The sequence below is a fragment of the Hevea brasiliensis genome, chromosome 7 (genome assembly GCF_030052815.1).
Source record: "Hevea brasiliensis isolate MT/VB/25A 57/8 chromosome 7, ASM3005281v1, whole genome shotgun sequence".
Classification (NCBI taxonomy): domain Eukaryota; kingdom Viridiplantae; phylum Streptophyta; class Magnoliopsida; order Malpighiales; family Euphorbiaceae; genus Hevea; species Hevea brasiliensis.
The window spans coordinates 88,786,670-88,810,507 of NC_079499.1; the positions used below are offsets into that span (position 1 = coordinate 88,786,670).

Below are 23,838 nucleotides of genomic sequence, written 5' to 3' on the forward strand. Positions count from 1 at the left end.
AGAGGGAAAAGGGTGTGTGACACCCCTTACCCGACTACAGTGTAGCCAAGCAAGACATGTCACACTCGGTGCTGGAGCACCCTATTTTATCTTACTTTATTCCTTTAAAAATTTTGTTCTCGTTATATTTTAATATCAATTATCTTTCTATGGAGAAACCAGCGGAGTTTTCCCTGTTTCTATTACCATTTAGTGTATTTTACTATTCACCTATTTGAAATTCAATAATATTTTCAAAATAAAATCTCACAATCATCTCATATTTCAATATCATCCATGTATTTCAATTCTCATATTTATTTCCATCCACTTTCCTTCATACACCATTCACATATCAAAATTCTCATATTTCCATCAATTTATATAATTTGCAAACTAATTAAATAAATTTATAATTTACATGATATATAAATTAATTACATATGAACTAATTAATTTATTAATTTATATCACATAAATATTACTTATAAATTCTTAGTTTACAATTCTTAGTTTACATTATAACATACAAAATATTTATAATATACAAAATACATAAAATGACTTATATGGGCCCTATCTACATGTATTACTGAGGAGGTGACAACATTGAACCGTTCTGACACTTCTGCAGATCTGGACTTCAAAATCCCAGTCTAAGATCCACTGGGTTTTGCCTTCAGTACCTGCGCGAAGGAAATAAATCCATCGCGCTAAGCATTTCTATTTAGTGGTGCAATAATATAACAAGAAATAATGTATATAAATAAAGAAAGAATCAATCATTCTAAATATTCAAGCATCAATTTGATTTAAAATGACATTTCTAGTATTAACTATTTTATATGCTAATTCATTCCTCTTTGGAAGTACTGAGTTTATAGCCTTACAGTAATAATATTCAATATACATTTTATTCTAGGAGTATTGTATTTGAGGTCTCTCTACGATTCTGCAAATTGTATTTTTATTATGTTTCTATTGCTAATATCTTTTTCACATTTTATTTAATACTTTCTAATGTTTTTAATTGCTAATATGATTAAATAATTTCAATAATTTATACTGCCCAGGTAACCTATGATAGGCTGACTAAACTGGATAACGGGTCATTGGCACTGGACACCGAGGCACCTCGGGCCGTCATACCATGGGACGCGGAACGTCAATCACGTATGCAGTCACTATGGCTAAAAAGTCATGATAATATATAATTAGGCATAAAAGCCATGAGTGCGAGCATAAAGCCTTTCGCAGTACTGCTAAAACAATACCCTATTGGCATGACAATCTATCTAATCTGACACACTTGTCTAGGCAATAAATGGGCACATAGTACCATTAAATGTTAATATATTGTGTTTTTTTACTTCATTATTTCATGACAAATTCTATAATTTATACATTCATTTAATAATTTATATGATCACAATTCTCATCAATGGTTCTCATGCACCATTGTACTTAGAACATTCTTCTATGTTTTGGGGTTATTCAAATTCAAAAATCACAATTCACTAATCATATTATATATTATCAATCATAATGGCTTTTTTAATTTCTTTTATTATTCCTTATGTTTTTAGAGTTACTATTCACACATTACTATTCACACATTACTATTCACTCAATTTGTTAACTTTTTCATACATAATATGTTTACAAATTATAGATACATAATTATATCACATTTTGAGTTCTAGATTTGTTGGTACTGATTGCCAATATCATTTCAAAACTTATTTTATGTTATTCAAAATTTTTAGATTTCATGCCTTAAGTTTACTGTTCCATTAGTCATTGTTACAGTAGAATTTTGACAAAACTTTCTTCATGAAAGTTGTTCTTTTATGTGTCTTCTTTAATTCCATTTTTGAATCACTCTATTTGGAGTTTTGTAGCTCAAGTTATGGCCTAAATACCATAACTAACCGGATTGGTCTTGTCCAAAAATTCTGGACAGAATTTGGTTCTGCCAGATTTAGTATCCTCAATTGGACTAGAAATTTCAATTGGTTAGGTTCAAAATTTAAGTTTGTGTTCCTCATAAAAGTTGTATAAGCTTTCCATTGATATAAATTTCAAGTCAATTGGACATTTCTACAGTGAGTTATGACCAAATGAATGAACACTGTTCATTTGGTCATTTTGCCCAGGCAGAATGTGTGTTACTCGGATTTGGTCAATTTTTAGCACATCTTAAGTTCGTTTTCTGGACAAAGTTCCTTCATCAAAGTTGTGTCATTATGTGTCTAATTTCATGTCCAATTAGCCTTACACCAATTGAACTTACACAACTCCAGTTATAGCTGCCCAAACTTGCTGGACTCACATCTAGCACTGCAGGTCACTCAAGGCAGCACATCTAACCTCAATTCCCATGTCACAAATCACTTCATTTCCTAATCAAACATAACCAAATGGTCATTAATAGACCATTAGAACTTCCTTTCACCAATACATGAGCAATATCCCAAATTTGGTGTCCCAAACCGTAACTCCAACAACTTTAATTCTCCATACATGCAATCAATGAATTAAGACATCAAATTCATGTTCAATGGCAGCCATGTACAACTATATTTCAATCTAATCAATGAAACCCTAATGTACCCTAAGGTTGCCAAAATTTCATGTGATATAATCATGCATTTTTTGTTCAATTTCTATCAATTTTTCAACTTAGCTTAAATTCAAGTTTAGAAGGAATTAAGAACAAGGACTATGGCACTAACTTCTTGGCTGATTTTCTAGCTTGTTCACCCCTCACTTTCTTTCACTTTCTCTTCTTCTAATTGCTGCCCAAGTCTTGCTCTAGTGGTAAGGGAGATTTTTTGTGAAGAGAGGGTGAGGTTTTGAGGTGAATTGAAGTGGGATTCAAAGCTTATGGGAGCTTTAATGGTGGAGAGGGGTTTGGGGACTTGGTTCAACGGGATAGAGCTAAGGGAAGACAGAAAATTTTGGTTCATTTTCTGCCCATTTGACTTCTTGAATTGGGTTTAGAATGAGGTGTCACAATGTGATTGGGTGGAGACACACTAATGACACCATGTGATGTCATAATTTTCAATTTTCTTTCTTTTTCTTTTCTTTTCTTTTCTACTCATTTTCAATTAAATTTTTAGCAATATTTATTCACATTTTATGTCACATAAATTATTTATTTAACTGGACAAGTTGGCCAAAAATCATCTCTGAAGATGAAATGACCAAAATGCATTCCGTTTGGCTTATTGAGCCAAAATCATCTGTACCGATCCAAAAATTTTCTAAGCATTTTCATGGCATTCTAATGCCATTGAAACCTCAATGATTCTTCTCTGGAGTTCCAAAAATTATTTCATGAATTTTCTTCCGGGTTTAGAGCTTCTAGCTGCGAGGACCGCAACTTCACACTGGGTTATTCATCACTAGGCACCCGCTCATTTAACTTCATTATAATTTATTTCTAAAATTTTTCTTATCATTATTTAAGTTATTTATGACTCATCACTCTAGTTTAAATATTTTTCCAGACGTTCTAACTGTCCAGACCGACACTGGTCATCGAAATAGTAGAATGTACGAAATTGCTACAGTGAGGGTGTTACAGGGTATAAGTGTAGAGGAGGAAAAAACATTAAGAGAGTGAAATAAGGGAGAATAAAGAGAAATAAAGAGGAGAGGATTAATGTAATTTAAGTATAAAAAATAATTATGAGATTAAATAGTTAGTAGAGTCAAATTATAAAAATTAATTAATATGTTTTTTCAAAATATGAGAAAGAATTAATTAATTTTACTAAAATAGAGAAATTAAATAATAATTTAATTAATATTGACTAATGAAAAAATTAATAAAAAGATTAAACAGTTTAATGAAAGTAAAATATAAAGATTAAATAATATATTTTTTTAAATGTAAAAATGAATAGTTAAAAAATATATAAATTAAATAGTAATTTATTCTTAATAAATTAAAAATACAACTAGTTTGTTATATTTTCACGTCGCACAACAAATTTAGAACCTTTGGTCCAAAAATCAGTTCTTATCGTCGCTGTGTCCAGATTACTAAAATTTGATTCACGTACCTGAATTCAAATTTCAATAATTAAAATCAAAAACCAAATTAATAAATTAAATAATAAAAAAATTGAGAATCAAGATCTGGGTTTTGAAGAAAAATACTGATTCGTCATCAAGGTCTTCCCAACACTGCCAGATTATAATAAAAATATAGGAAAATCAAAACATGAATCTCATTATATAGAGAACAGCTTAAAACTCAAATTTTAATTTAATTTATTTTTTAATATTTTATCTAAACTAATTTAAAATTTTAATTTAAATTCAATTTAACTCCGTAATTAAAATTTATTATCTAAATTTTAACACATTATGATGTGCTCTAGTGAGGGAAAAAAAAACTCAATTGAATTGAATAAAAAGAAAATTCGAATTAAGAGAAAGAAACAAGAAAACTAACATTAAACAAATAGGAAATGAATAAAAATCAAGGAAGAACACTCAAAACACAAGAATTCAATTCTGTGAGATTTTAACTCTTTTGGTATTTTTTGGTTTTATTTGTAACAAAGTAAAAAAGAAATGATAAAAGAAAATCTTTTTTGTGGTTTTGATGTTTGTGAACTGAAACTAAGAACAAAACAAGAAAGATAAAAGGATAAGCATAAGAGATAAATTCTTTGATAAGTTCACAATGCCACAAAGAACCCAATCTTCAAAGATAGATGCCACACAAGGAACCTTGTGATAAGTTAAGTAATTCACCACAATCAAACTAGATTGATAAGAATTGAAATTTGGTAATACTTATGTTAAGCTTTTCTCTTTATTCTCTGAAGTGTCTAAAGTCTCGTAATTGTGTTTAAGTATTACCTATGTGAGCCTATCTATAGGCAACGATAAGAAACTAAAGAAGAAAATTACAAAGATATTAAAGAAGAAAATTACAAAGAAACTAATTAAGAAATAAAGAAATACAAATCTAGAATAAATCTTAATAGAATAAGAAAAGAAAAGTAAAAATTCCTAATTAATAAAGTGCTAGCCAATGCCTTCCAAGGTTGTAATAATCTCCCAAGGTTGTATTCTGAGTTGACAAGTCAAAATTCGTCCATATTTTTGCTGGCAATAATCTTTGAAGATCTTGGAGAATATTTGGTAGTCAAATATGCCAAAATGACTTCCAACCCATATAGGAACATAAAAGGCATCCTAAACACTAAAATCCCCTTAATATGAGCTTTCAAAAGTGAATAAATAATAGCATATTATGGACCCAAGAATTTTGAAGAATAAAAGCCCACCACAAGGCAGTTCAATACATGCCCCATTAGTACGCGCCATTTGGGCCTAATTTTCTTAACTCCAAATAGACTTAACTCTTTTGCTTTCACTAAGCCCATGCAATCATAAAGAAACAATTTTCCATGTGGCTTTCACCTTACATGCTTGTGGTGAACGTGCTTCAAGGTACTTAAATTGATGAAAATTCTTAACCCCCTTGTAGGCACATCTTAGCCCCTTTCTTGAAAAGGATTTGTCCTTAAATCCTTGCCAAGGACAGTAAGAACAAGATTTGAAAGGTCCACTCTTCTTATTTGTTTGGATACAGTATGATCTCTTTGGGGTAGAGGAACAAAAGTGTCAAACACTTTTGGTACCTTGATTTGCACCTCTTGGAATCTGCAATTTGACAAAGACAATGAAACTTCATTGGGAATTGTTATTGATAAAGTCATTAATTCCTCAGGTTCATTATCTTGTGCTATGGAATCCAAGGATAGCAATTCTCCTTCATCAGCATACACAACAATTTCTTCCATAATGTCATCTTGCTCCTTCTCTATCAAGAGTACTTCATGCTTATTCTCAACTTCTTCTTGAATAAGTTACAAGCTCATCGCCTCTTTGAGGTTGGAATTTGATGATGTAGAAGCTGAATTGGTATTATGCATGCATTGCCATTCCGCCTGATATGCAAGTTAAATTAATTCATCCAAAAAATCAAACTACTACAATTCAACTATTCTTGCAATGTCATCCCTCAAACATATAAGAAATCTCGCAATTATTTGCTGTTGAGGCTCTTGACAATCATAGCATTCAACGAACTCCATCAAATATTCTTCTACACACTTGTCACCTTGTTTCAATTTGAACAGCCTAGTCATACTCTCTGAAGCATGAATGATGTTGTGAAGTTGTGACATAACATCTTCATAACCTATTGCAAGCATTTTTTTATGTATAGAATACTCAATTCACACACTCCGTCACGTGTTTGCACTCTTAAGAACACCAAGTGCTGCCACCTAAGCTCTGATACCAAACTTATATGCCTTGGTAAGGGAGGAAATAACTCAATTGAATAGAATAAAAAGGATATTCGAATTAAAAGAAAGAAACAAAAAAACTAACATTAAACAAATAGGAAATGAATAAAAATCAAGAAAGAACAGTCAAAACATAAGAATTCAATTCTATAAGATTTTAACTCTTTTGGTATTTTCTGGTTTTACTTGCAACAAAGCATTTTTTTTTATGTATAGAACACTCAATTCACACACTCCCTCACATGTTTGCACTCTTAAGAACACCAAGTGTTACCACCTAAGCTCTGATACAAAATGATGTGCCTTGGTAATGGAGGAAATAACTCAATTGAATTGAATAAAAAGGAAATTCGAATTAAGAGAAAGAAAAAAGAAAACAAACATTAAACAAATAGAAAATGAATAAAAATCAAGGAAAACACTCAAAACACAAGAATTCAATTCTGTGAGATTTTAACTCTTTTGGTATTTTCTGGTTTTACTCGCAACAAAGCATTTTTTTTTTATGTATGGAACACTCAATTCACACACTCCCTCACATGTTTGCACTCTTAAGAACACCAAGTGCTACCACCTAAGCTCTGATACCAAACTGATGTGCCTTGGTGATGGAGGAAATAACTCAATTGAATTGAATAAAAAGGAAATTCGAATTAAGAGAAAGAAACAAGAAAACAAACATTAAACAAATAGAAAATGAATAAAAATCAACGAAGAACACTCAAAACACAAGAATTCAATTCTATGAGATTTTAGCTCTTTTGGTATTTTCTGGTTTTACTTGCAACAAAGTAAAAAGAAATGATAAAAGAAAATCTTTTTATGGTTTTGATGTTTGTGAACTGAAACTAAGAACAAAACAAGAAAAATAAAAGGATAAGCATAAGAGACAAATTTTTTGATAAGTTCAGAACGCCATAAAGAACCCAATCTTCAAAGGTAGACCCCACACAAGGAACCTTGTAATAAGTCAAGTAATTCACCACAATCAAACTAGATTAATAAGAATTGAAATTTGGTAGCACTTATGCCAAGCTTTTTTTTTCATTCTCTGAAGTGTCTGAAATCTCTTTATTTAAGTATTATATATGTGAGCCTATTTATAGACAAAGATAAGAAACTAAAGAAGAAAATTATAAAGAAACTAATTAGGAAATAAAAAAATATAAATCTGAAATAAATCCTAATAGAAATAAGAAAAAAAAAGTAAAAGATTCATAATTAATAAAGTGTTAGCTAAGACTTTTTAAAATAGTAAAAATTTTCCAAGATTATATTCTGAGTTGACAAGTTAAAATTCGTCCATATTTTTATTGGTCATAATCTTTGAAGATCTTTGAAAATATTTGATGGTCAAATATGCTAAATTGACTCCTAACCCATATAAGAATATAAAAGGCATCATAAAAACTAAAATCTCCTTAATATAAGCTTTTAAAAGTGAATAAATAATAACATATTATGAATCTACAAATTTTGAAAAATAAAAGCCCACCACAAAGTAGTCCAATACATGCCTATTAGTACGTGTCATTTGGGTTTAATTTTCTTAACTCTAAATAGATTTAATTATTTTATTTTCACTAAGCCTATGCAATCATAATGAAACAATTTTTGATGTGTTTTCTACCTTACATGTTAGTGATAAACGTGCTTTAAAGTTCTTAAATTGATATAAATTCTTGGCCCCTTGGCAATTTCATCTAATTAATTCATTTAAGCAACTACTAAATCCAATACAGAAAATAATAACAAACATTTCGGCATCCATTACAATTGCCATTAGAGGGATGTCTCGATCAGGACCTGGTTTGAGGTACCGGTATTTATTTCATTTGTCTTCTACTACTACAATGTCAGTGTACGCCTCTGGGCTCTGCCATTCCAGCTTTTCTCCAACTCTTTACCCAATACAGACATGTAATTGTACGATGAACCACCTTCACTTACAGCCTTCTCTGCACTTTCTTTGAGTTCTCGAACTCTCGTTCTTATTTCCCTTCCTTCTTCATCAACCATAATTCTTCTAATCATCCTCTCTATCTCCTCCCTCTTCACTACTTCTTTCGCCGGTATATTCTTTGGCCTAACTGCTATGCCAAGCTCCTCCGTCAACAGCGTCGCGTTCAGCCTCTGCTCTGCATATAATGGCCATGCAATAATAGGCACTCCTTCGGTGATGCTCTCCAAGATAGAATTCCAACCGCAATGTGATAAAAATGCTCCCACTGATGGGCGGCTCATGATCTGAACTTGTGGGCTCCATTGTGGAACCACCTGACCTAATTTCTGGATCCTGCTCAAGAACCCATCAGGGAAGTACCCTGACATGTCATCTTCACCGCCGCCTTGAGTGAAAAATGCTCCATCTCCTGTCTTTGTGGTGGGTGGGCGAACCACCCAAATAAATCTCTGCTGGCTCAGCTCAAGACCCCAAGCAAGCTCCATCATTTGCTCCGCAGACAAAGTCCCACCACTTCCAAATGACACATAAACCACCGACTCTTTGGGTTGCTGGTCTAACCAATCGAGCAACTCACAATTTGAGCCACACGGTCCGAGAGGAGAAACAAACTCTCCCTCCACCTCTTTATCTAGGGTTGGTACATGTAAAGTAAGAGCTAAAAACCATGCATTAGAAGCCATGTACACATACTTTGGGATGCCAAGTTCTTTAGCTACCTGCAAAGATTCAGTTCCAAAGATGTCCACGATTATGGCTGCCGGTCGAAACTTGAGAGCAAATACTGCCGATCGGAAAGCTGGCCTGATTTCTCTCATCATAACAGCAAGTTGGGTAACGACGGTGGCTCCAGGGTCGATCAGGCCGGAAATGTTAACTGGTGGGAGTTGGATGATTTCGCAGAGTTTTGGGATCATGGCTGACTGGAGAACTTGAGTTTCAACTGGAGATGTGTGAGTTTCTACCACATATATAACCACATCAAAGTTGCAGAGTCTGACTAGACTTTTTCCCAGTTCGAGAATCGGGATCAGGTGACCCAAGCCAGGGCTTGATAGTAATATTATATGGGGTTTAGGTTTTGCGCCTACGGTCGCCATGGCCATGAAACTTGGAGGGAACTGTGGAAATAGAGATGAAAAGGCAGTGGAAACACTGCACTTGAAAAGTAGGTTAGAAGTTGAGAGAAAATTATAAGTAACTCTCAAAATCACAAATTATAAGTTACCCTCAAATTATAGGTTAGAAGTTGAAAAGTATCCCATAGATGTACTTTTCATAACAAAAAAAAAATAATTTTGGAAATTTAATTTCGACAAAAGAATGGTCTACGGTCTACCTTCTTTCGAACACGTAATGGATGCGGCTGATGCGCGCATTCTCCATATACAGAGAAAGTTAATAATTTTGTATTTAAGAAAACAAAAAAGCTTTAATTATATTTAACGTTCTAATTATATTTATTAAAAATCATATTTATTAAATATTGTTATGTAATTACATCAATAACCTTTAATTTGGGTCAAGGTAATATTTTAAAGCATTTAATTAAAATACTTGTTTCCAATGAAATATCTTTTTTAAATTTATTGATTATTATTTTTTATTTAGTTAATTTATTCATATTATATCCATGAAAATTAAGGGACCAAAAATCAAATCATGTTCCTCCTAATTTCTTGCAGTACTTTGTAAATATTTCTTTTTCATAAAACTTAATTTATCTTTGTATTTATTAGAAATATTCAATTTAATTCAATTTAAACTTTTAGTTCAATTTATATAGTTTAAAATTTTTAATTTATATCTAATTTAACTAAAAATTGATGAATGTACAACTCGCTCACCAAAGTGGTGCATAAGTTGCTTTTTTTTAATATTTTAAAGTTAATACTTTGTTAATTATTTTTTAATGTTAATTAAATAATTATAATTAGTTAATTTTTTATATTTTACTTTTTCTAATATTAATTAATAATATGGAAATAAAAAATTATATTTTATATTTTTAATTTTATTTTACTATAATTTTTTTAATTTTAAACTAAAACATGAAAATATAAAAATAATATTTTCTAATTTAAATAATTAAAATTAATTATAGTAACAATTTTAATTTTTATTAATTATATGAAAATAAAAAAATATATATTTTTATTAATTCTCAATTTAATTAAGTGTAATTTTTATAATTTTTATTTTTAATTAATTTTATGAAAATATAAAAATAATGTTTGTAACGCCCTCATTATAGGTAGTCCGTACATTTTACTGTTCCGATGACTAATATCTGTTCGGACAGCCAGAATGTCTGGAACTACACTTAAACTATAGTGAGGGGGCATAAATTGATGGAATAAATGTTAAAAAAATATAGAAAAAATTTAGAGAAAATAAAATAAAATTTAGAGAATTTATTAATTGGTACAAAAATAATAAAAATAACCCGATGTGTACCATGAATGGTATTTTGGTTATTTCACCCTCACAAGTGAATTTTGACCTAAATGTCAAAAATTTAAAATTTAAGAGAATTAAAATAATTAACATAGATTAAAAACTTTATGAATTGAATTAGAAAAGAAAAGAAGAAGAAAAGAAAAGAAAATGGCTTAGGAAAACTTAAAAATGTAAAGTACAAAAATTAAATATATAAATAGACACAAGAGACAAATCTCCATCAACCTTTTCTTCTCCACTTCTTCTCTCTCTCTCTTTCCCTCCCATGGCCGGCTGATTCCTCCATTTTTCCAACATTGTTGTCATGCTTTAAAGCTTGATTTCCTTTTCATTTACCCATCAAAACCCATAGCTCACTTCACAAAAAATTTAGCCCACTCCATAAGAAAGCTATTGATAGTAGTAAGAAGCAAAAAGTTGAAGTTTGGGAAGTTCAAGTAAGGTTAGTGCACTAATCCGTCTTTTTAAGGTTAGTGCACTAATCCATTTTTTTCTCTTCATTAAACATGAAGAGCATGTTTAGCCAAGTATAAATTTCATGAAATTAAAAGGAAAATCTTGAAAAAAGAATCCCTTGAATTTTGGCTGCCCTAGATGAAGCACGAAATTGATGATTTTGATAGTTTTAATTTAGTTAGGGAAGTGAATTAACAAGGTATTATATGTTGGAATTGATTTGCATAGACATATATGTAATTAAGATTTTGAAACTAGAGTTTGTGTACATGATTTGAGGATTGTTGTGTAATTGTTGAGATTGACTTGGTTGAGACTATTTGTTACCAAATTGAAGTGTTATGTATGCAAATTTAAGTAAGGAAGATGGAGGAGATTAAATTTTGGGAGTGTCATTTTTCTGCAGGTTGGGACTCAATGAGTCCAGTGTGTTTGTTGGACCATAACTGAAAATGTGTGACTCCAATTGGTATGAGGCCAATTGGAGGTGAAATTAGACTCAAAATAGCCTATTTTTCATTTAGACACTATACCCAAATTTTGTCAAAAATTTGACCTAAATACTGCCCAAATCTGGATGACCCTACACAAAACCTAGAAAATGACCAATCATTTGGTCATAACTCCCTCTATACTAGTCCAAATGACCTGAATTTGATACCATTGGAAAGATTAAACATAGGGCTACAATTTTTATGAAGACCACAGAACCCAGAAATGCCAAAAACCAAACCAAATTGCTAGCCCATGTTGGATCACAAAACTGTCCAGAATTAGGTTGTCCAGAAACTGCTGGACATAAACTCACTCGACCAGTTTTGGCAAAATGGCCATAACTTGGTCTACAAGAACTCAAATGTATTGAAACCAGTGGTAAAATGTCCACAAGACATAGACCTACAAAATTAGTATTTTGACCAAAACCCAAAAATTAATAGAACTAGGTCAAATAGTTAGAATAAGTCACTACATCAAAACCTGGAATCTGACCAAACTTCACTTGACCCCAGAACAGTTTCAGTCATAACTCCCACTAGAAAAATCCAATTGGGATGAGCCATACCTTTCCAGAAACCTAAGAGATAGGGCTACAACTTTGTTTTATGAACCTTACTCAAATTATGAATTTAAGAATCTCAAAAAGTGACCTGCATTCACTAACCTGAAGTGAACACCTGTTAGCACAAGGTATATGAGTCCAGGTCAGTTAATTGGCCATAAATAATTCAACAAAACTTGAAAAATTGTGATTCAAATTTCTCAATGATCATAAGACATAGGACAACAATTTCTGTGAAGATCACTATGCCTAAAAGTGACTGCAACATGTTCCATTAATTAGGTAAACTCTAAGTCCAAAAGCTGCCCAGTTATGGAACCAGAATTTAGAAATGAGTCAGTTATGGTTATTCAACCATAAATTGAGTTTCAAAAATCAAATTGACATGATTTAAAAGGAAAAATAAAGATAAGATATAAAGGAACAACTTCCATGAAGGAAGTATAGTCAAACAGTGGCTACAAACTAATCATATGGATAGGTAAAAGTAAGACACAAAAATTAAAACCAAAGAAAGGTCTATGAGATAAATTATCTTATGGTAGGAATTTAACCCTAACAAGCCGTTAAACACTAAATTACATGAAAGAGGTATGTGGGACCTATTTTCCCACTATAAAGTGATATGTACATTTCAAAGAAATAAGTAATAATGTGTAATTGGTCAATTTGATATATAAAGTCAAAGCAGTGAAACTGAACCTAAAGAAAGGTTATTGAATTAAATAGTTTTTAGTAAGGACTATTCCCTAATAAGTCACTACATGCTAAATTACATAAAATAGGTATGTGGAACCTACTTTCCCACTACAAAGTGACATGAAATCAGTTAATACATAAAATGTAAATTACCTAAATGGTTTGTTAAACACATAAGTTATATGAAAACACACTTGGAACTTATGTTTTCATCAAATATGAAATACTAATACTATGAATATGTATAGTATATGACACAAAATAATGAGAGCAATAAATACATAAGTTATATGAATATGTACTTGGGACCTATGTTCTCATTATAATGATAAGAAAATGGTATAAAGCATAGACAGTGCATGAAGTAAATTAATAATATGTTATGAACTCTTAATAGTACATAGCATAAAATAATAAAACTATAAGTGCTTAATAGTACTGAATTGCCCATAGTAAACCTAGGCTTATATTTATATAGTTGGATCGATTGGTAACCAATTAGGGACTACAGATAGCAGTACTGCTTATAGAGCGAATCATGAACTGATAATATATGTCTGATATGATTGTTTTACAGGCTATATGCCTACTTATTGGCCATTGTGCCTAACCTTAATTCTGGCTTTACAAGCCTGACAGCTGGCCTCATGCCTGACAGCTGGCCTCGTGCCTGACAGATGTATACAGGGTAGATATATGGCTGTCTAACCCATATACTCCCGTGTATCCAACATTATAGTTTGTTATAGATTACTTGGGCACAAATATATAGATATGACATGAAATACATCGATATGACATAAAATACACTGATATAATTCTTAAAAAGCCAGAGAATGAAATTAAATGAACAGAAAAGATACTGATAATTTATTTATTTCCAAAGTACAGAAAAGTCAAGAATGACATAGATTATATAAGAAATGAACAGAAAAGATAATGATAATTTATTTATTTCCAAAGTACAGAAAAGTCATAAATTACTTAGATTATATAAGAAATGAACATAAAAGATACTGATAATTTATTTATTTCTAAAGTACAGAAAAGTCATAAATGACTTAGATTATATAAGAAATGAATAGAAAAGATACTGTTAAATTTAACTGTTCCCAAAGTGTAGGAAATTTATAAATGTCATAGAATTGATGACAAATTCACTGATATGAGTTTAAGGAGACTGAAATGAGATATGTGCATAGATAAGATCCTGATAAATATATTGATTTCAAAGTGCTATAAAATATGGAATTGACCTAGAATTATGAAATTTTACATATTATTGTCATTTTTAATCATTTAGTTAATCTGCTTTAAGATTATGCACCACTAAGTAATTTGCTTAGCGCGTTGGATTTTCCATCGCATAGGTACTGGAGATCGGCAGCTGCCACAGCAGCAGCCACCATAGCAGCAGCGGCTATAGTAGTGTTCAGACAGAGCTCCGATCATATCTGCCACCGTCAAGAGTCACCTCACCAGTCTTTTATATTTTGGTAGGGCCTATGTATAGACTAGTATTTTGATTCATTGTGTATAATCATGATGTAATTACTAGTTTGTGATGTAAATAAAAATTATAAATTTATTTTGGGTTGTGAATAAAGTTATGAATTTCTGCATATAAATTCCCATATGAATGAATGAATGAAAAGTATATTCGCTTGAAATCATATGAGAAAGAAAAGATATGTTATATGACAAGATGAATGAAACAGAGATGATATTAAATTATTTTGACAGGTAACTATTGGAACCCACCAGATGCCAATAAAACAGAGAAGGCTTTGTCCGTGTATCCACAGAAATAAGTTATGAAAAAAAAAATTCCACATGTTTTCTATAAAGTTTAAAATTAACAATAGACATGACAGGATAAGATAGGGTACTCTGGCGCCGAATGTGGCACTCATCGCTCGGCTACACTGTAGACAGGTGAGGGGCGTCACAATGTTTTTCATATTTTCAGTTTAATTAATAAAATTGAATAATAAAATAATATTTTTGATATTTTTATTTAATTAATTATGCAATAAAAAAATAACAATTTGATATTAAAAAATAAAAATAAAAAAAAAATATTAAAAAAATAGCGCACGTAATTAAATGAGAAAATTGAGCTGATTTGAGCTTAAATTAAAAATTTTAAGTTAAATTAGACTAAAAATTTAAAAAAAATTAAATTAAATCTCTCAGATAAATATAAGGGCCACATTAAGCTCTTTTTTTTTTTTTCTTTTGAAAGATGTACCATGTGTATCCCAATTGTATGGTACAATTTAATAAATGCTAAACTGATTGATTTTGACAATAATGGAGCATATTTTAGCTTATAATAAAGATAGAAAATATAATTAAAATATTGATTTACTAATATTGTAAATTTTTTTCCTTAAATGTAATATTAATTAAATATGAAATAATGTATGAATTAAATCATATGTTTAAATCATATGTGCTATGCAAACACTATAATATAAGCTAAATCTTTCATCAATTGCTCATTATAATTTAATTAGTATTTAAATTAATTATGAAGCATTTTATAATTTAATGTGTTATATATACCTTAGCATCATTTAATTAGTATATAGCAACATAATTATAATTTAAATCTTTTATCAATTGCATCTATTAATTAAATTAATACTTAAATCAATCATGAAACATATTATAATTAAATATATTTTATCTCCATATAGTTAATACATATCACTATAATATGTGATAGATTGTCACACCTTACCCCTCCGTAAGGCGCAATATGATCTCGTAGTATACCTAATGAATTACCGAATTTCACCTACCGATAACTCATTAAATACACTATAATGGATTTTAAATAAATTCAATTCATTTTAAAATTATAAAGTAATGTTAAAGCATATTTAAAAGCTTTTAGTTGGAGTTTATGTTATAAACAAATAACTTGATAAATAGAATTTTTTGCAAATTTTATAAAAATTTCGACAGAGTGCCATCTGTATTTTAAGAAAATAGTTCTTTAAAAACCTGAAAAGAAAGCACCTCCAATATAGTTTTAACAAACCTAACTCCAATATTGTTCAAGTCAACACAATCTCAATACATTCTCAATATCCATCACATTTTAAACTAAAAATCAATTTCATTTAATTTGATTTATATACTCAGGTCTCAGTTCAAAGGAAAGAAAACTAGAAATAATATTATTACAAATTTTACTGTACAACTGCTCAACTAATACAAAAGATACATATGAACAAAAATATTTACATCAAAAGTGATTACAAGGGTATAAACAATTTACCCGTACAAAAATCCTCAAAATGTCCTCCTATCACTAGAGCAGCTTACTCTGCTGCTTTATCCTTTCCTCTATCTATAATAGCAAATAAAAGTCATTGCTGAGTAACTTTTACTCAGTGGTGCACAATAAAAATTTAAAGTAGCTGAACATAAAAGCATACATTGAGCAACGCATCTTTAAATCCTTTCACCATCACATTTTATGAAATTAGTGTCAACTTTTACAATACCATTTCATTAAAATAATTTATAAATCACACTGTTGCCAATCAATACACAACTTATGTAACAACCAAAAAAAAAAAAAAAGGAAGGGGGATGGGACTCCTTCATATCGCCAATTAAAAAAAAATTCAAACAAAAATCGGAGGAGCCCTCAAATTTTCTCTCTCCTCTCCTCCCCTCTCTTCTTCTTCTTTCCTTCTCCGGTGACCGGCCAGTGACCTCCCAAGCAGCTCCCCACTCGGCCAGCGACCTCCCAAGCGGCGGCACTAGCCCAGAATACGGCCAACAGTAGAGAGAGAGAGAGAGAGAGAGAGAGAGAGAGAGAGAGAGAGAGAGAGAGAGAAAAAAGGTTCCAAACTTTGAATGCTCGTATCCGGCGATCCCGACGTCCGATTGGAGTGATTCCTGCGGTTATGGACTCCTAAGAGCGAGCCCTTTCAGATGAGACCAGCCTTGCCGGATTTGGTGGCCATTTGCAACGCCGGCGAGGAGAGAGAAAATCAGTTTTTCTTTGACTTTTCGACGAGATTTCTGATGATCCGACTGTTGGATTGACGATCCGAGACCACCTATGGATTGAGGGAGAGGAGAGGAACATGATGGTATGATCAGATCCGGCAAATGTCGTCGGCGACCAACGATCGGCCACCGTGTGCGGTGGTTCCAGTGGTAGCTCCGGTAGGCTTTGGAGATGATTCAACTTCCAGAGACTTCCTCATAAATTTTTGAAATTTTTGAGACACAGATAAACTTCGAGTAAGACTATTTTCATTATTTCTCTGTCTGTGGAGCATAAATACAGTGTTTCTTAAACAGGAAAATTTGGAGAAAAATTTTAAGAAAAATATATATTGAAAGTAAAATTATTTGGAGATATTCTATGGTGTTTGTTAAAATTTTTAGTGATTGTAGAATATTTTTGAAAAGTATAGATGGATTTTAGTTAGATTTTTAGCATATAGGCATATAAGATTATTTGAAATTAAGATATTTAAATTTTATATGATTGGTTGAAGCTTGAGGATGGAGGTTTAAATATGTGAATATTGAATTGGGTTGAATTAAGAATATGTTAGATGCTGAAAGCTTATGGAATTGAGTAATATTCTTGAATAAAATATTCGTGGTAGCTTAGAAAATTATAATTCCTTTTGTATTAGCTTAGTAATATTGCTAAGGACCGCGAGGCAAAATTTTAGAATTTTTAGAGCTCATTTGGGTAGTTTTTGTGAAAGGGCTAGTTATAGGGATTAAAACGTAATTTTTCAAGTTTATGACTATTGTCTGATTTGGAGGGCCCAGGAGGGGCCATGTGATGTTGATGAGATGTGATTATGAAAATTGAGAATATATAAGTGTTATTTGAATCTTTTTGCTGGTTGGGTAGGTCCCAGGTATAGGGAAAACTCTGCCGGATTTTCGGCATGAATTAGGCTGTCTGTTGCCTCTTTAGAGTTTTATTTTGACTTAGTACTAATAAATTTATAATTTAATTATTAAGTGATTGAGATCAGCTATTTTTCTACATCCAGCAGCCACAATAGTTATCGGTGTACTGTGAGTAAAATATTAGTTTTAATTGTAATTTTGATATTATTATATATTCAAGCATGCCCATGCATCACTTATAAATATGTATTTATGTAGTTAAACACTAGGCACATTTTATGTTGCATTCAAAATTATTAGAGTGCCATGGATGCTGTTGTGGTAATTTGGAGCAGTGTGCGTGTGGTATGGTGTTGGCTATGGACAGGATGGGTAGACACGGCTTGAGATCTTCACTGGGACCCGGTCCTTCGGGGTAGATACGGCTTGAGTTCTTCGCTGGAACCCCGATTTGGTTTATTAAGTGAAACTCCGGCTTGATTTCTTCGCTGGCACAGGTTGGATTAAAGAGAGCTGTATAGGGGATCAGCTCCCATATATTTATGATTTGACATTACTGGGTGTGTGAGTGCTCCAAATTACCTTTTTGCCGTTATGATGTGAAAATATTGCTGATGTTGCATTTCACTCTACAGGGTGCATTAGCTTAGATAGTTATAGAGATTATGGTTAAAATTGATATTTTACTCTCTGAGTTGAATGCTCACTCTTGTTCACCATTTTTTTTCAGGCTACAGGAGGAGACCTTTTTCAGAATAACCTGTCCCTTTCCTCTCAGGTTATGAAAAGATTACTTAATTGTATTATTATTCTCCAAAATTGTAATTTAGGACTCCGCATGTGCTAGTAGAAGCATTAAGCCTGTCAGAGACTGCATGAATTTAAGTTTTCGTATTAATAAATGAAAAATTTTTTTTATGAGTTTTAAATGGTTGTAAATGAGGTAACAAGGTTGAGCTGGGTTCCCATAATTTTAGTTTCTGATAATTACTGGATTAAGTTGGCCCAAAATACAATTCTAACAGTTTAATTTAAATTATTTTATATGCATATTAGGCCTAAATTATGGGCCTAGTCATGGGTTTGAGAACAGTAAGGCTTACTATGGGCCTCGGGGGCTTTATGCTGGCCTAGGTCCTAGTACCGGTCCGGCCCATAGGTTGGGTCATGACAAAGTTGGTATCAGAGCTTAGGCTCCAGATTCATGGGAAAGAATATACTTGGGAGTGTAAAAGGAGTCTTGTTAGGATGTTACATGCGGAGTATAGGATTCTGTTTCATCTTTTTTTGTAATTCTTTGTTTCTAGATTCTGCATTATACCTCAGGAAATATAAGAGTACCTCAGTTAGTGTCTTGATTTTCGTAGAGTACATAGAAACATGAAATATATTTAGCAAACTTATTGAGGTCTACCATGGAAACACGTACTCCAATAAATACTATATTTTTGTCAGTATGGGTTTAAATGGTGTGCCCATTTCTTGCAAGGCACGAGTACATAAAAGTGAGTCTTGAAAGTACAGTTGCCCTAGATAAGGATGAGGATACCACTACTGGCAGTCATCAGTAGATGACCCAGTCAGAATAAGTTTGTGATAATAGAAGATTCAAGAGAGATAAGAAATTGGGAGACCTAGTCTATCAGGACATATCATAGTAACTATATAATGTTCTCAATGTCTGCTCTGTAAGCTGCAGATTACAGTACCGATATGAGATTATTGTGTAGAGCGGGGATGTCCATAATGAGGGTGTTTGCGGATGGCTTCTGTTTTGGTACAGTTATGCCAGAACAGAGTTCTATATCTGCAGAGGAGTTGGGAACTCCTAGTTAGGGGTCTAGGGTTAGAATATTGAAAGGTCACAGTTGGGTGATAACTAGAGTCAGTGACTCAGTTACCCTAGCATGAGCCAGAGTTACATCAAAAGTTGCCATCAGACCAGAGGTTTCGGATTAGTTGCAAAGTAAACGTGACACTTATAGAGTGAGATCATCTAGTCTTCAGTATGGAATTTTGGATCGTTTTTGTAGTACAACAGACATTTTGCTTAATGTTTAGTGAGATTAGTATACGTTGTGTGTATCAGTAAGGTGTAAAGTACAATCCTACTACCTAGAGAAGGTCAAAACTATGAATTAATGATTTATAGAGCCATGATATGATAAAAGAGTCATTAACTTGACATGGTTTTGGCAAGGTGGTAAATGTAGTACCTTTGTTGCAGCAAATTAGGGTATAGTCCTATCTTTTCAGAAGGGATCTTACTGATAATGATGACTTATGGAATAGTGTCCCAGATGGGACTGTAGAGTGTGGTAGAGAGTAGTTGGCTTGGGTATCCTGCAGAGAATTCAAGTTCCATTATAGGAATCATATATAATCAGATTACGATGGATGTAAATTCTTTGAATTGGATGACGGGTTTGGGTGCCCAGAATCTTAAGTTTTGGCTAATTGAGTAAACATGAAAAATAATAATAATAAAAAATAAATAAAATTACTGCAGAATCAGTTCTCGAGGTAGTAAGGGTATTATGTAAGCTAAAGGATAAGAATAGAAATCATACGATAAAGGTATGACTGCAATTTTCTGAGTTCCTTTCTAACTTCTTATTGTTCAAAACAATAGTGTAATCTAATTATAATAGTGTAAAGAGTAATAAATTAGCAAAGATAAATCATAGAAGGCCAATGGATAAAGAAAGTGCAGAATGAAAGTTTGGACAATTGATTGCAGGTGCAATATAATCTAAATGCCAGTGGAAGTACTAGCTAGAGTGGTCAAAGGACCAAATCTGAGTAGCACAGACATATGATAACGTGATAGAGACTCTGAAAGATATAGTTAGCAATTACAGCTGTCATGTTAGGAAGAAAAAAGGAACCAGGGATAGAATAGTCAAGTTCTATTTTGGGTAAGACAAAAGAAATAAATAAAAGGACAATCTGAAGGGCGCATAATAAAAGGATCAAAGTTAAGATATAGGGTAAGCTAAGTGTTATTCTTGGCAAGGTGAATAACAAGGATGGAGAACCCAAAATGGGACCACATTAGTGAGGATAGTGATGGAGGTGTGGGATCTAGTAATGTGATACTCATAGCATGATGTAGTTGAGGTAGTGCCAAGGGCTAAAATATAGAGCTTGGAGTTACATAATTGGATCATACTTTATCTATTCCCTATTCCTAAAGTGAAGTGAATAGCAATGGGGCAAGATTCTTTTAACTTGTTAACAGTATCAAGAAGATTAGGCGAGGAATACAATAATAATGAGCAAAAGCTAAAAAGTGTGCGATGGTATTGCGGACTATCTAATTAGGCAGAGAAAAAGAAGTTAGTAAGTAGTAAGTTGAATAAAAGTTAATCTAAGGGATCAAATAGGTATGATGAGTGGAAAGAATTATAGATAATGACACATAGGCTTTAGGTTAGACTTTTGAGATAGTGAGAAGGTAGTTAGAGGTTCGTTATGAATGTCAGGCAAACATTTTTAGTGTGATCAACAAAATCACTTTATAGTGAAGCAATAACGACAGGACAACAGTAGGGGTAGAACGAAAAGTGACAAGTCTAGATGGTTATAAATCACTAGAAAGTTCAAGGATCAAATTAATGACCATAGATAAGGGTGGAATTAGTGTTGAAAGAATCTATTAGTGAGAGAAATCTTTCAGGAATCAACAAAAGTTAAGGGCACAATATAAACGATGATAGATATGAATCATAGGTCGAGTATAAGTACAGTTAATAAATTATAAAATATTATGTCAGGAAGGACAATGGTACGGTAAAGGGTTCATGCAGATGATACCTTATAGGTAGAGCACAATTGTGCTAGGAGATAATGAAATTTGGAGAGAAAAACCAAGAAACATAGGTTAAACATTATTATATGGACAATCAGGCGTAGTTGAATATAAGAGAATATTTTTCTTTCTTTTCAAGTTTAGCTCGTGTTTTTTATTCTAGAGCGTTATATAAGGAACAGAAACTGAGTCAAGGAGACTTAGTTATTTAAGAGTTTGGTAGGCACCGATCCATACACAATTTCTTGATATGAGAATGACAGTAAATGCATAGTTAGTGTTAAGTATAAAAGAACGATCAGAGTAATAACAGGAGTCAATCGAACTAGTTACTAGGGCTTACAACCCTTTTGAACTATAAGCTGGAGGAAATGCTAATTGCTAATGAGTTACAGTGAATAGAATTATTGCTAATGGGAAAAGTTGAGACTAAAGTTTGGAAAGCTATGGGCAGTATATATGATTATATTAAGGAGAATGAACACGTGAAGTATCTTGTTTAGAATTAAGGCATGGCACACATTTCCCATAGCCGTGTTAGTTCAGATGGAACTTTTGGTTTCTGGGGCTCCTATCCATCCAGGATAAGTAATTTCCTACTAAGGCTGGTAGGGAATAATAATGTTCTGATAGTTAAGTTGGAAAAAAGGGGATGCAAGAAAAATTTTCTATGGTTAATTACAAGTGTTACATAAGGTGAAGAATGTGCTGGTAGGAGTAAATTGTAAGGTTAGAATTCCCGAAGTAATAGAACTAGTAATCAAGATAAGACTAAGAAATAAAATAAAAGTTAAAGTTGATGATGGGATGGACATCCTTGAAGGAAAAGGTGTAAGGGTGAAATAGGATTAAGATAAGGAATAAGTGCAGCAGGTTGAAAAGATATCAACAATAGCAAAAATAGGAAAAGGAAGTGGATAAGATCCAAAGGACAGGAAGAAAGCTCGGTAGAGCTAGTTATAATGATGAGGATAAGGAGGAATAGGTATGCTAGGAACACGCTAAGAGATGTTTAAAATAAGTTATTATGAGATGATAGATTAAAGAAGTAGTAGAGCCTCGATCTAAGTGCTAATGTGTCAGAAGTAGGCCACAAACTAAGAAGCTTTAGGAAAAAGTCTAGATATTCTCATTCCAGAGGAGGAGTGAGAATTGATAAAGTCGTATGTATTGAGTTGTCAGGGAATATAAACACTTTTGTTACCTAGAAGGAGAGACCCAGTTCACTTTCCAATATTGATAAATGATACACTTGGCCCTTGGAGGAGACTCTACCTGACTAGTTACATAAGATGGACAGAGGTTGGTCTAAGTACCTTAGTAATGACACAAAAGAGATTAAAAATTTAAAGTATCATGGGAGTGAGAAGATTTATAGGCATTGACCACTGAGGTCATAAGAAGAGTGAAGATCTCGAAAAAGATGCCTAGATTAGGTGCTACAGGAAAGCTACTCATAGGATACCATGGAATAAGGAACATAAGTTATGTCATTGGGGAAACAGAGATTATTGAAAAAAAGGAATGAGAACTGAAGTCACCAAGAGACATGTTAGGGCGTAATAAAAGTGAGGTAAGTGCCAAAGTTTATTGAAGTTATGAGACATCAAGTCAAGAGCAGTGAGGTATAGCGAATACTTGAAATGTCAGAGAAATGGTCAATGAATAGTTACAAGATAAAAGCCCTCTAGAAAGAGATGATGACAAATAGGACACTATAGTAGAATCAGAGAGCAGTAGAATGTCATATATAATATATGAGGAGTTTGAAAAGTAAATGTTTTACTAATCTCTGCATAGCTGGAGGATTAATGATTGCACTTATTCTAATAATCTTCTTTTTCTTATTTTCTGTTTATTCAAAAATTTGAGATGAATTTTTTTTTAAGGGGGGAAGAATGTAACAACCAAAAAAAAAAAAGGGAAGGGGGATTGGCGTGTGACTATGGATTTCCACTGTTACTGCCAATTTAAAAAAAAAAAAATTCAAAACAAAATCGGGAGGACGCCCCCCCCCCCCCCCCCCACAAATTTCTCTCCTCTCCTCTCCTCCCCTCTCTTCTTCTTCTTTCCTTCTCCGGTGACCGGCCGGCGACCTCCCAAGCAACTCCCCACCCGGCCAGCGACCTCCCAAGTGGCGGCACCAGCCCAGAATTCAGCCAACAGT

The 23,838-nt window shown here is 32.4% G+C and overlaps 1 protein-coding gene across 1 annotated transcript; it reads right to left on the reverse strand.

Annotated features, from left to right (window-relative positions):
- Positions 1 to 7,989: 7,989 nt before the first annotated feature.
- On the reverse strand, positions 7,990 to 9,530 carry LOC110640090 (anthocyanidin 3-O-glucosyltransferase 5). Its single transcript, XM_021791269.2, has one exon. It carries the CDS (start codon positions 9,387 to 9,389, stop codon positions 8,169 to 8,171), a length of 1,221 nt encoding a protein of 406 aa, XP_021646961.1. The 5' UTR covers positions 9,390 to 9,530; the 3' UTR covers positions 7,990 to 8,168.
- Positions 9,531 to 23,838: the final 14,308 nt, after the last annotated feature.

What these genes read in the sequence shown, in the direction of transcription:
- LOC110640090 (XM_021791269.2), bottom strand. Translation starts at nt 9,389, where the DNA reads ATGGCCATGGCGACCGTAGGCGCAAAACCTAAACCCCATATAATATTA.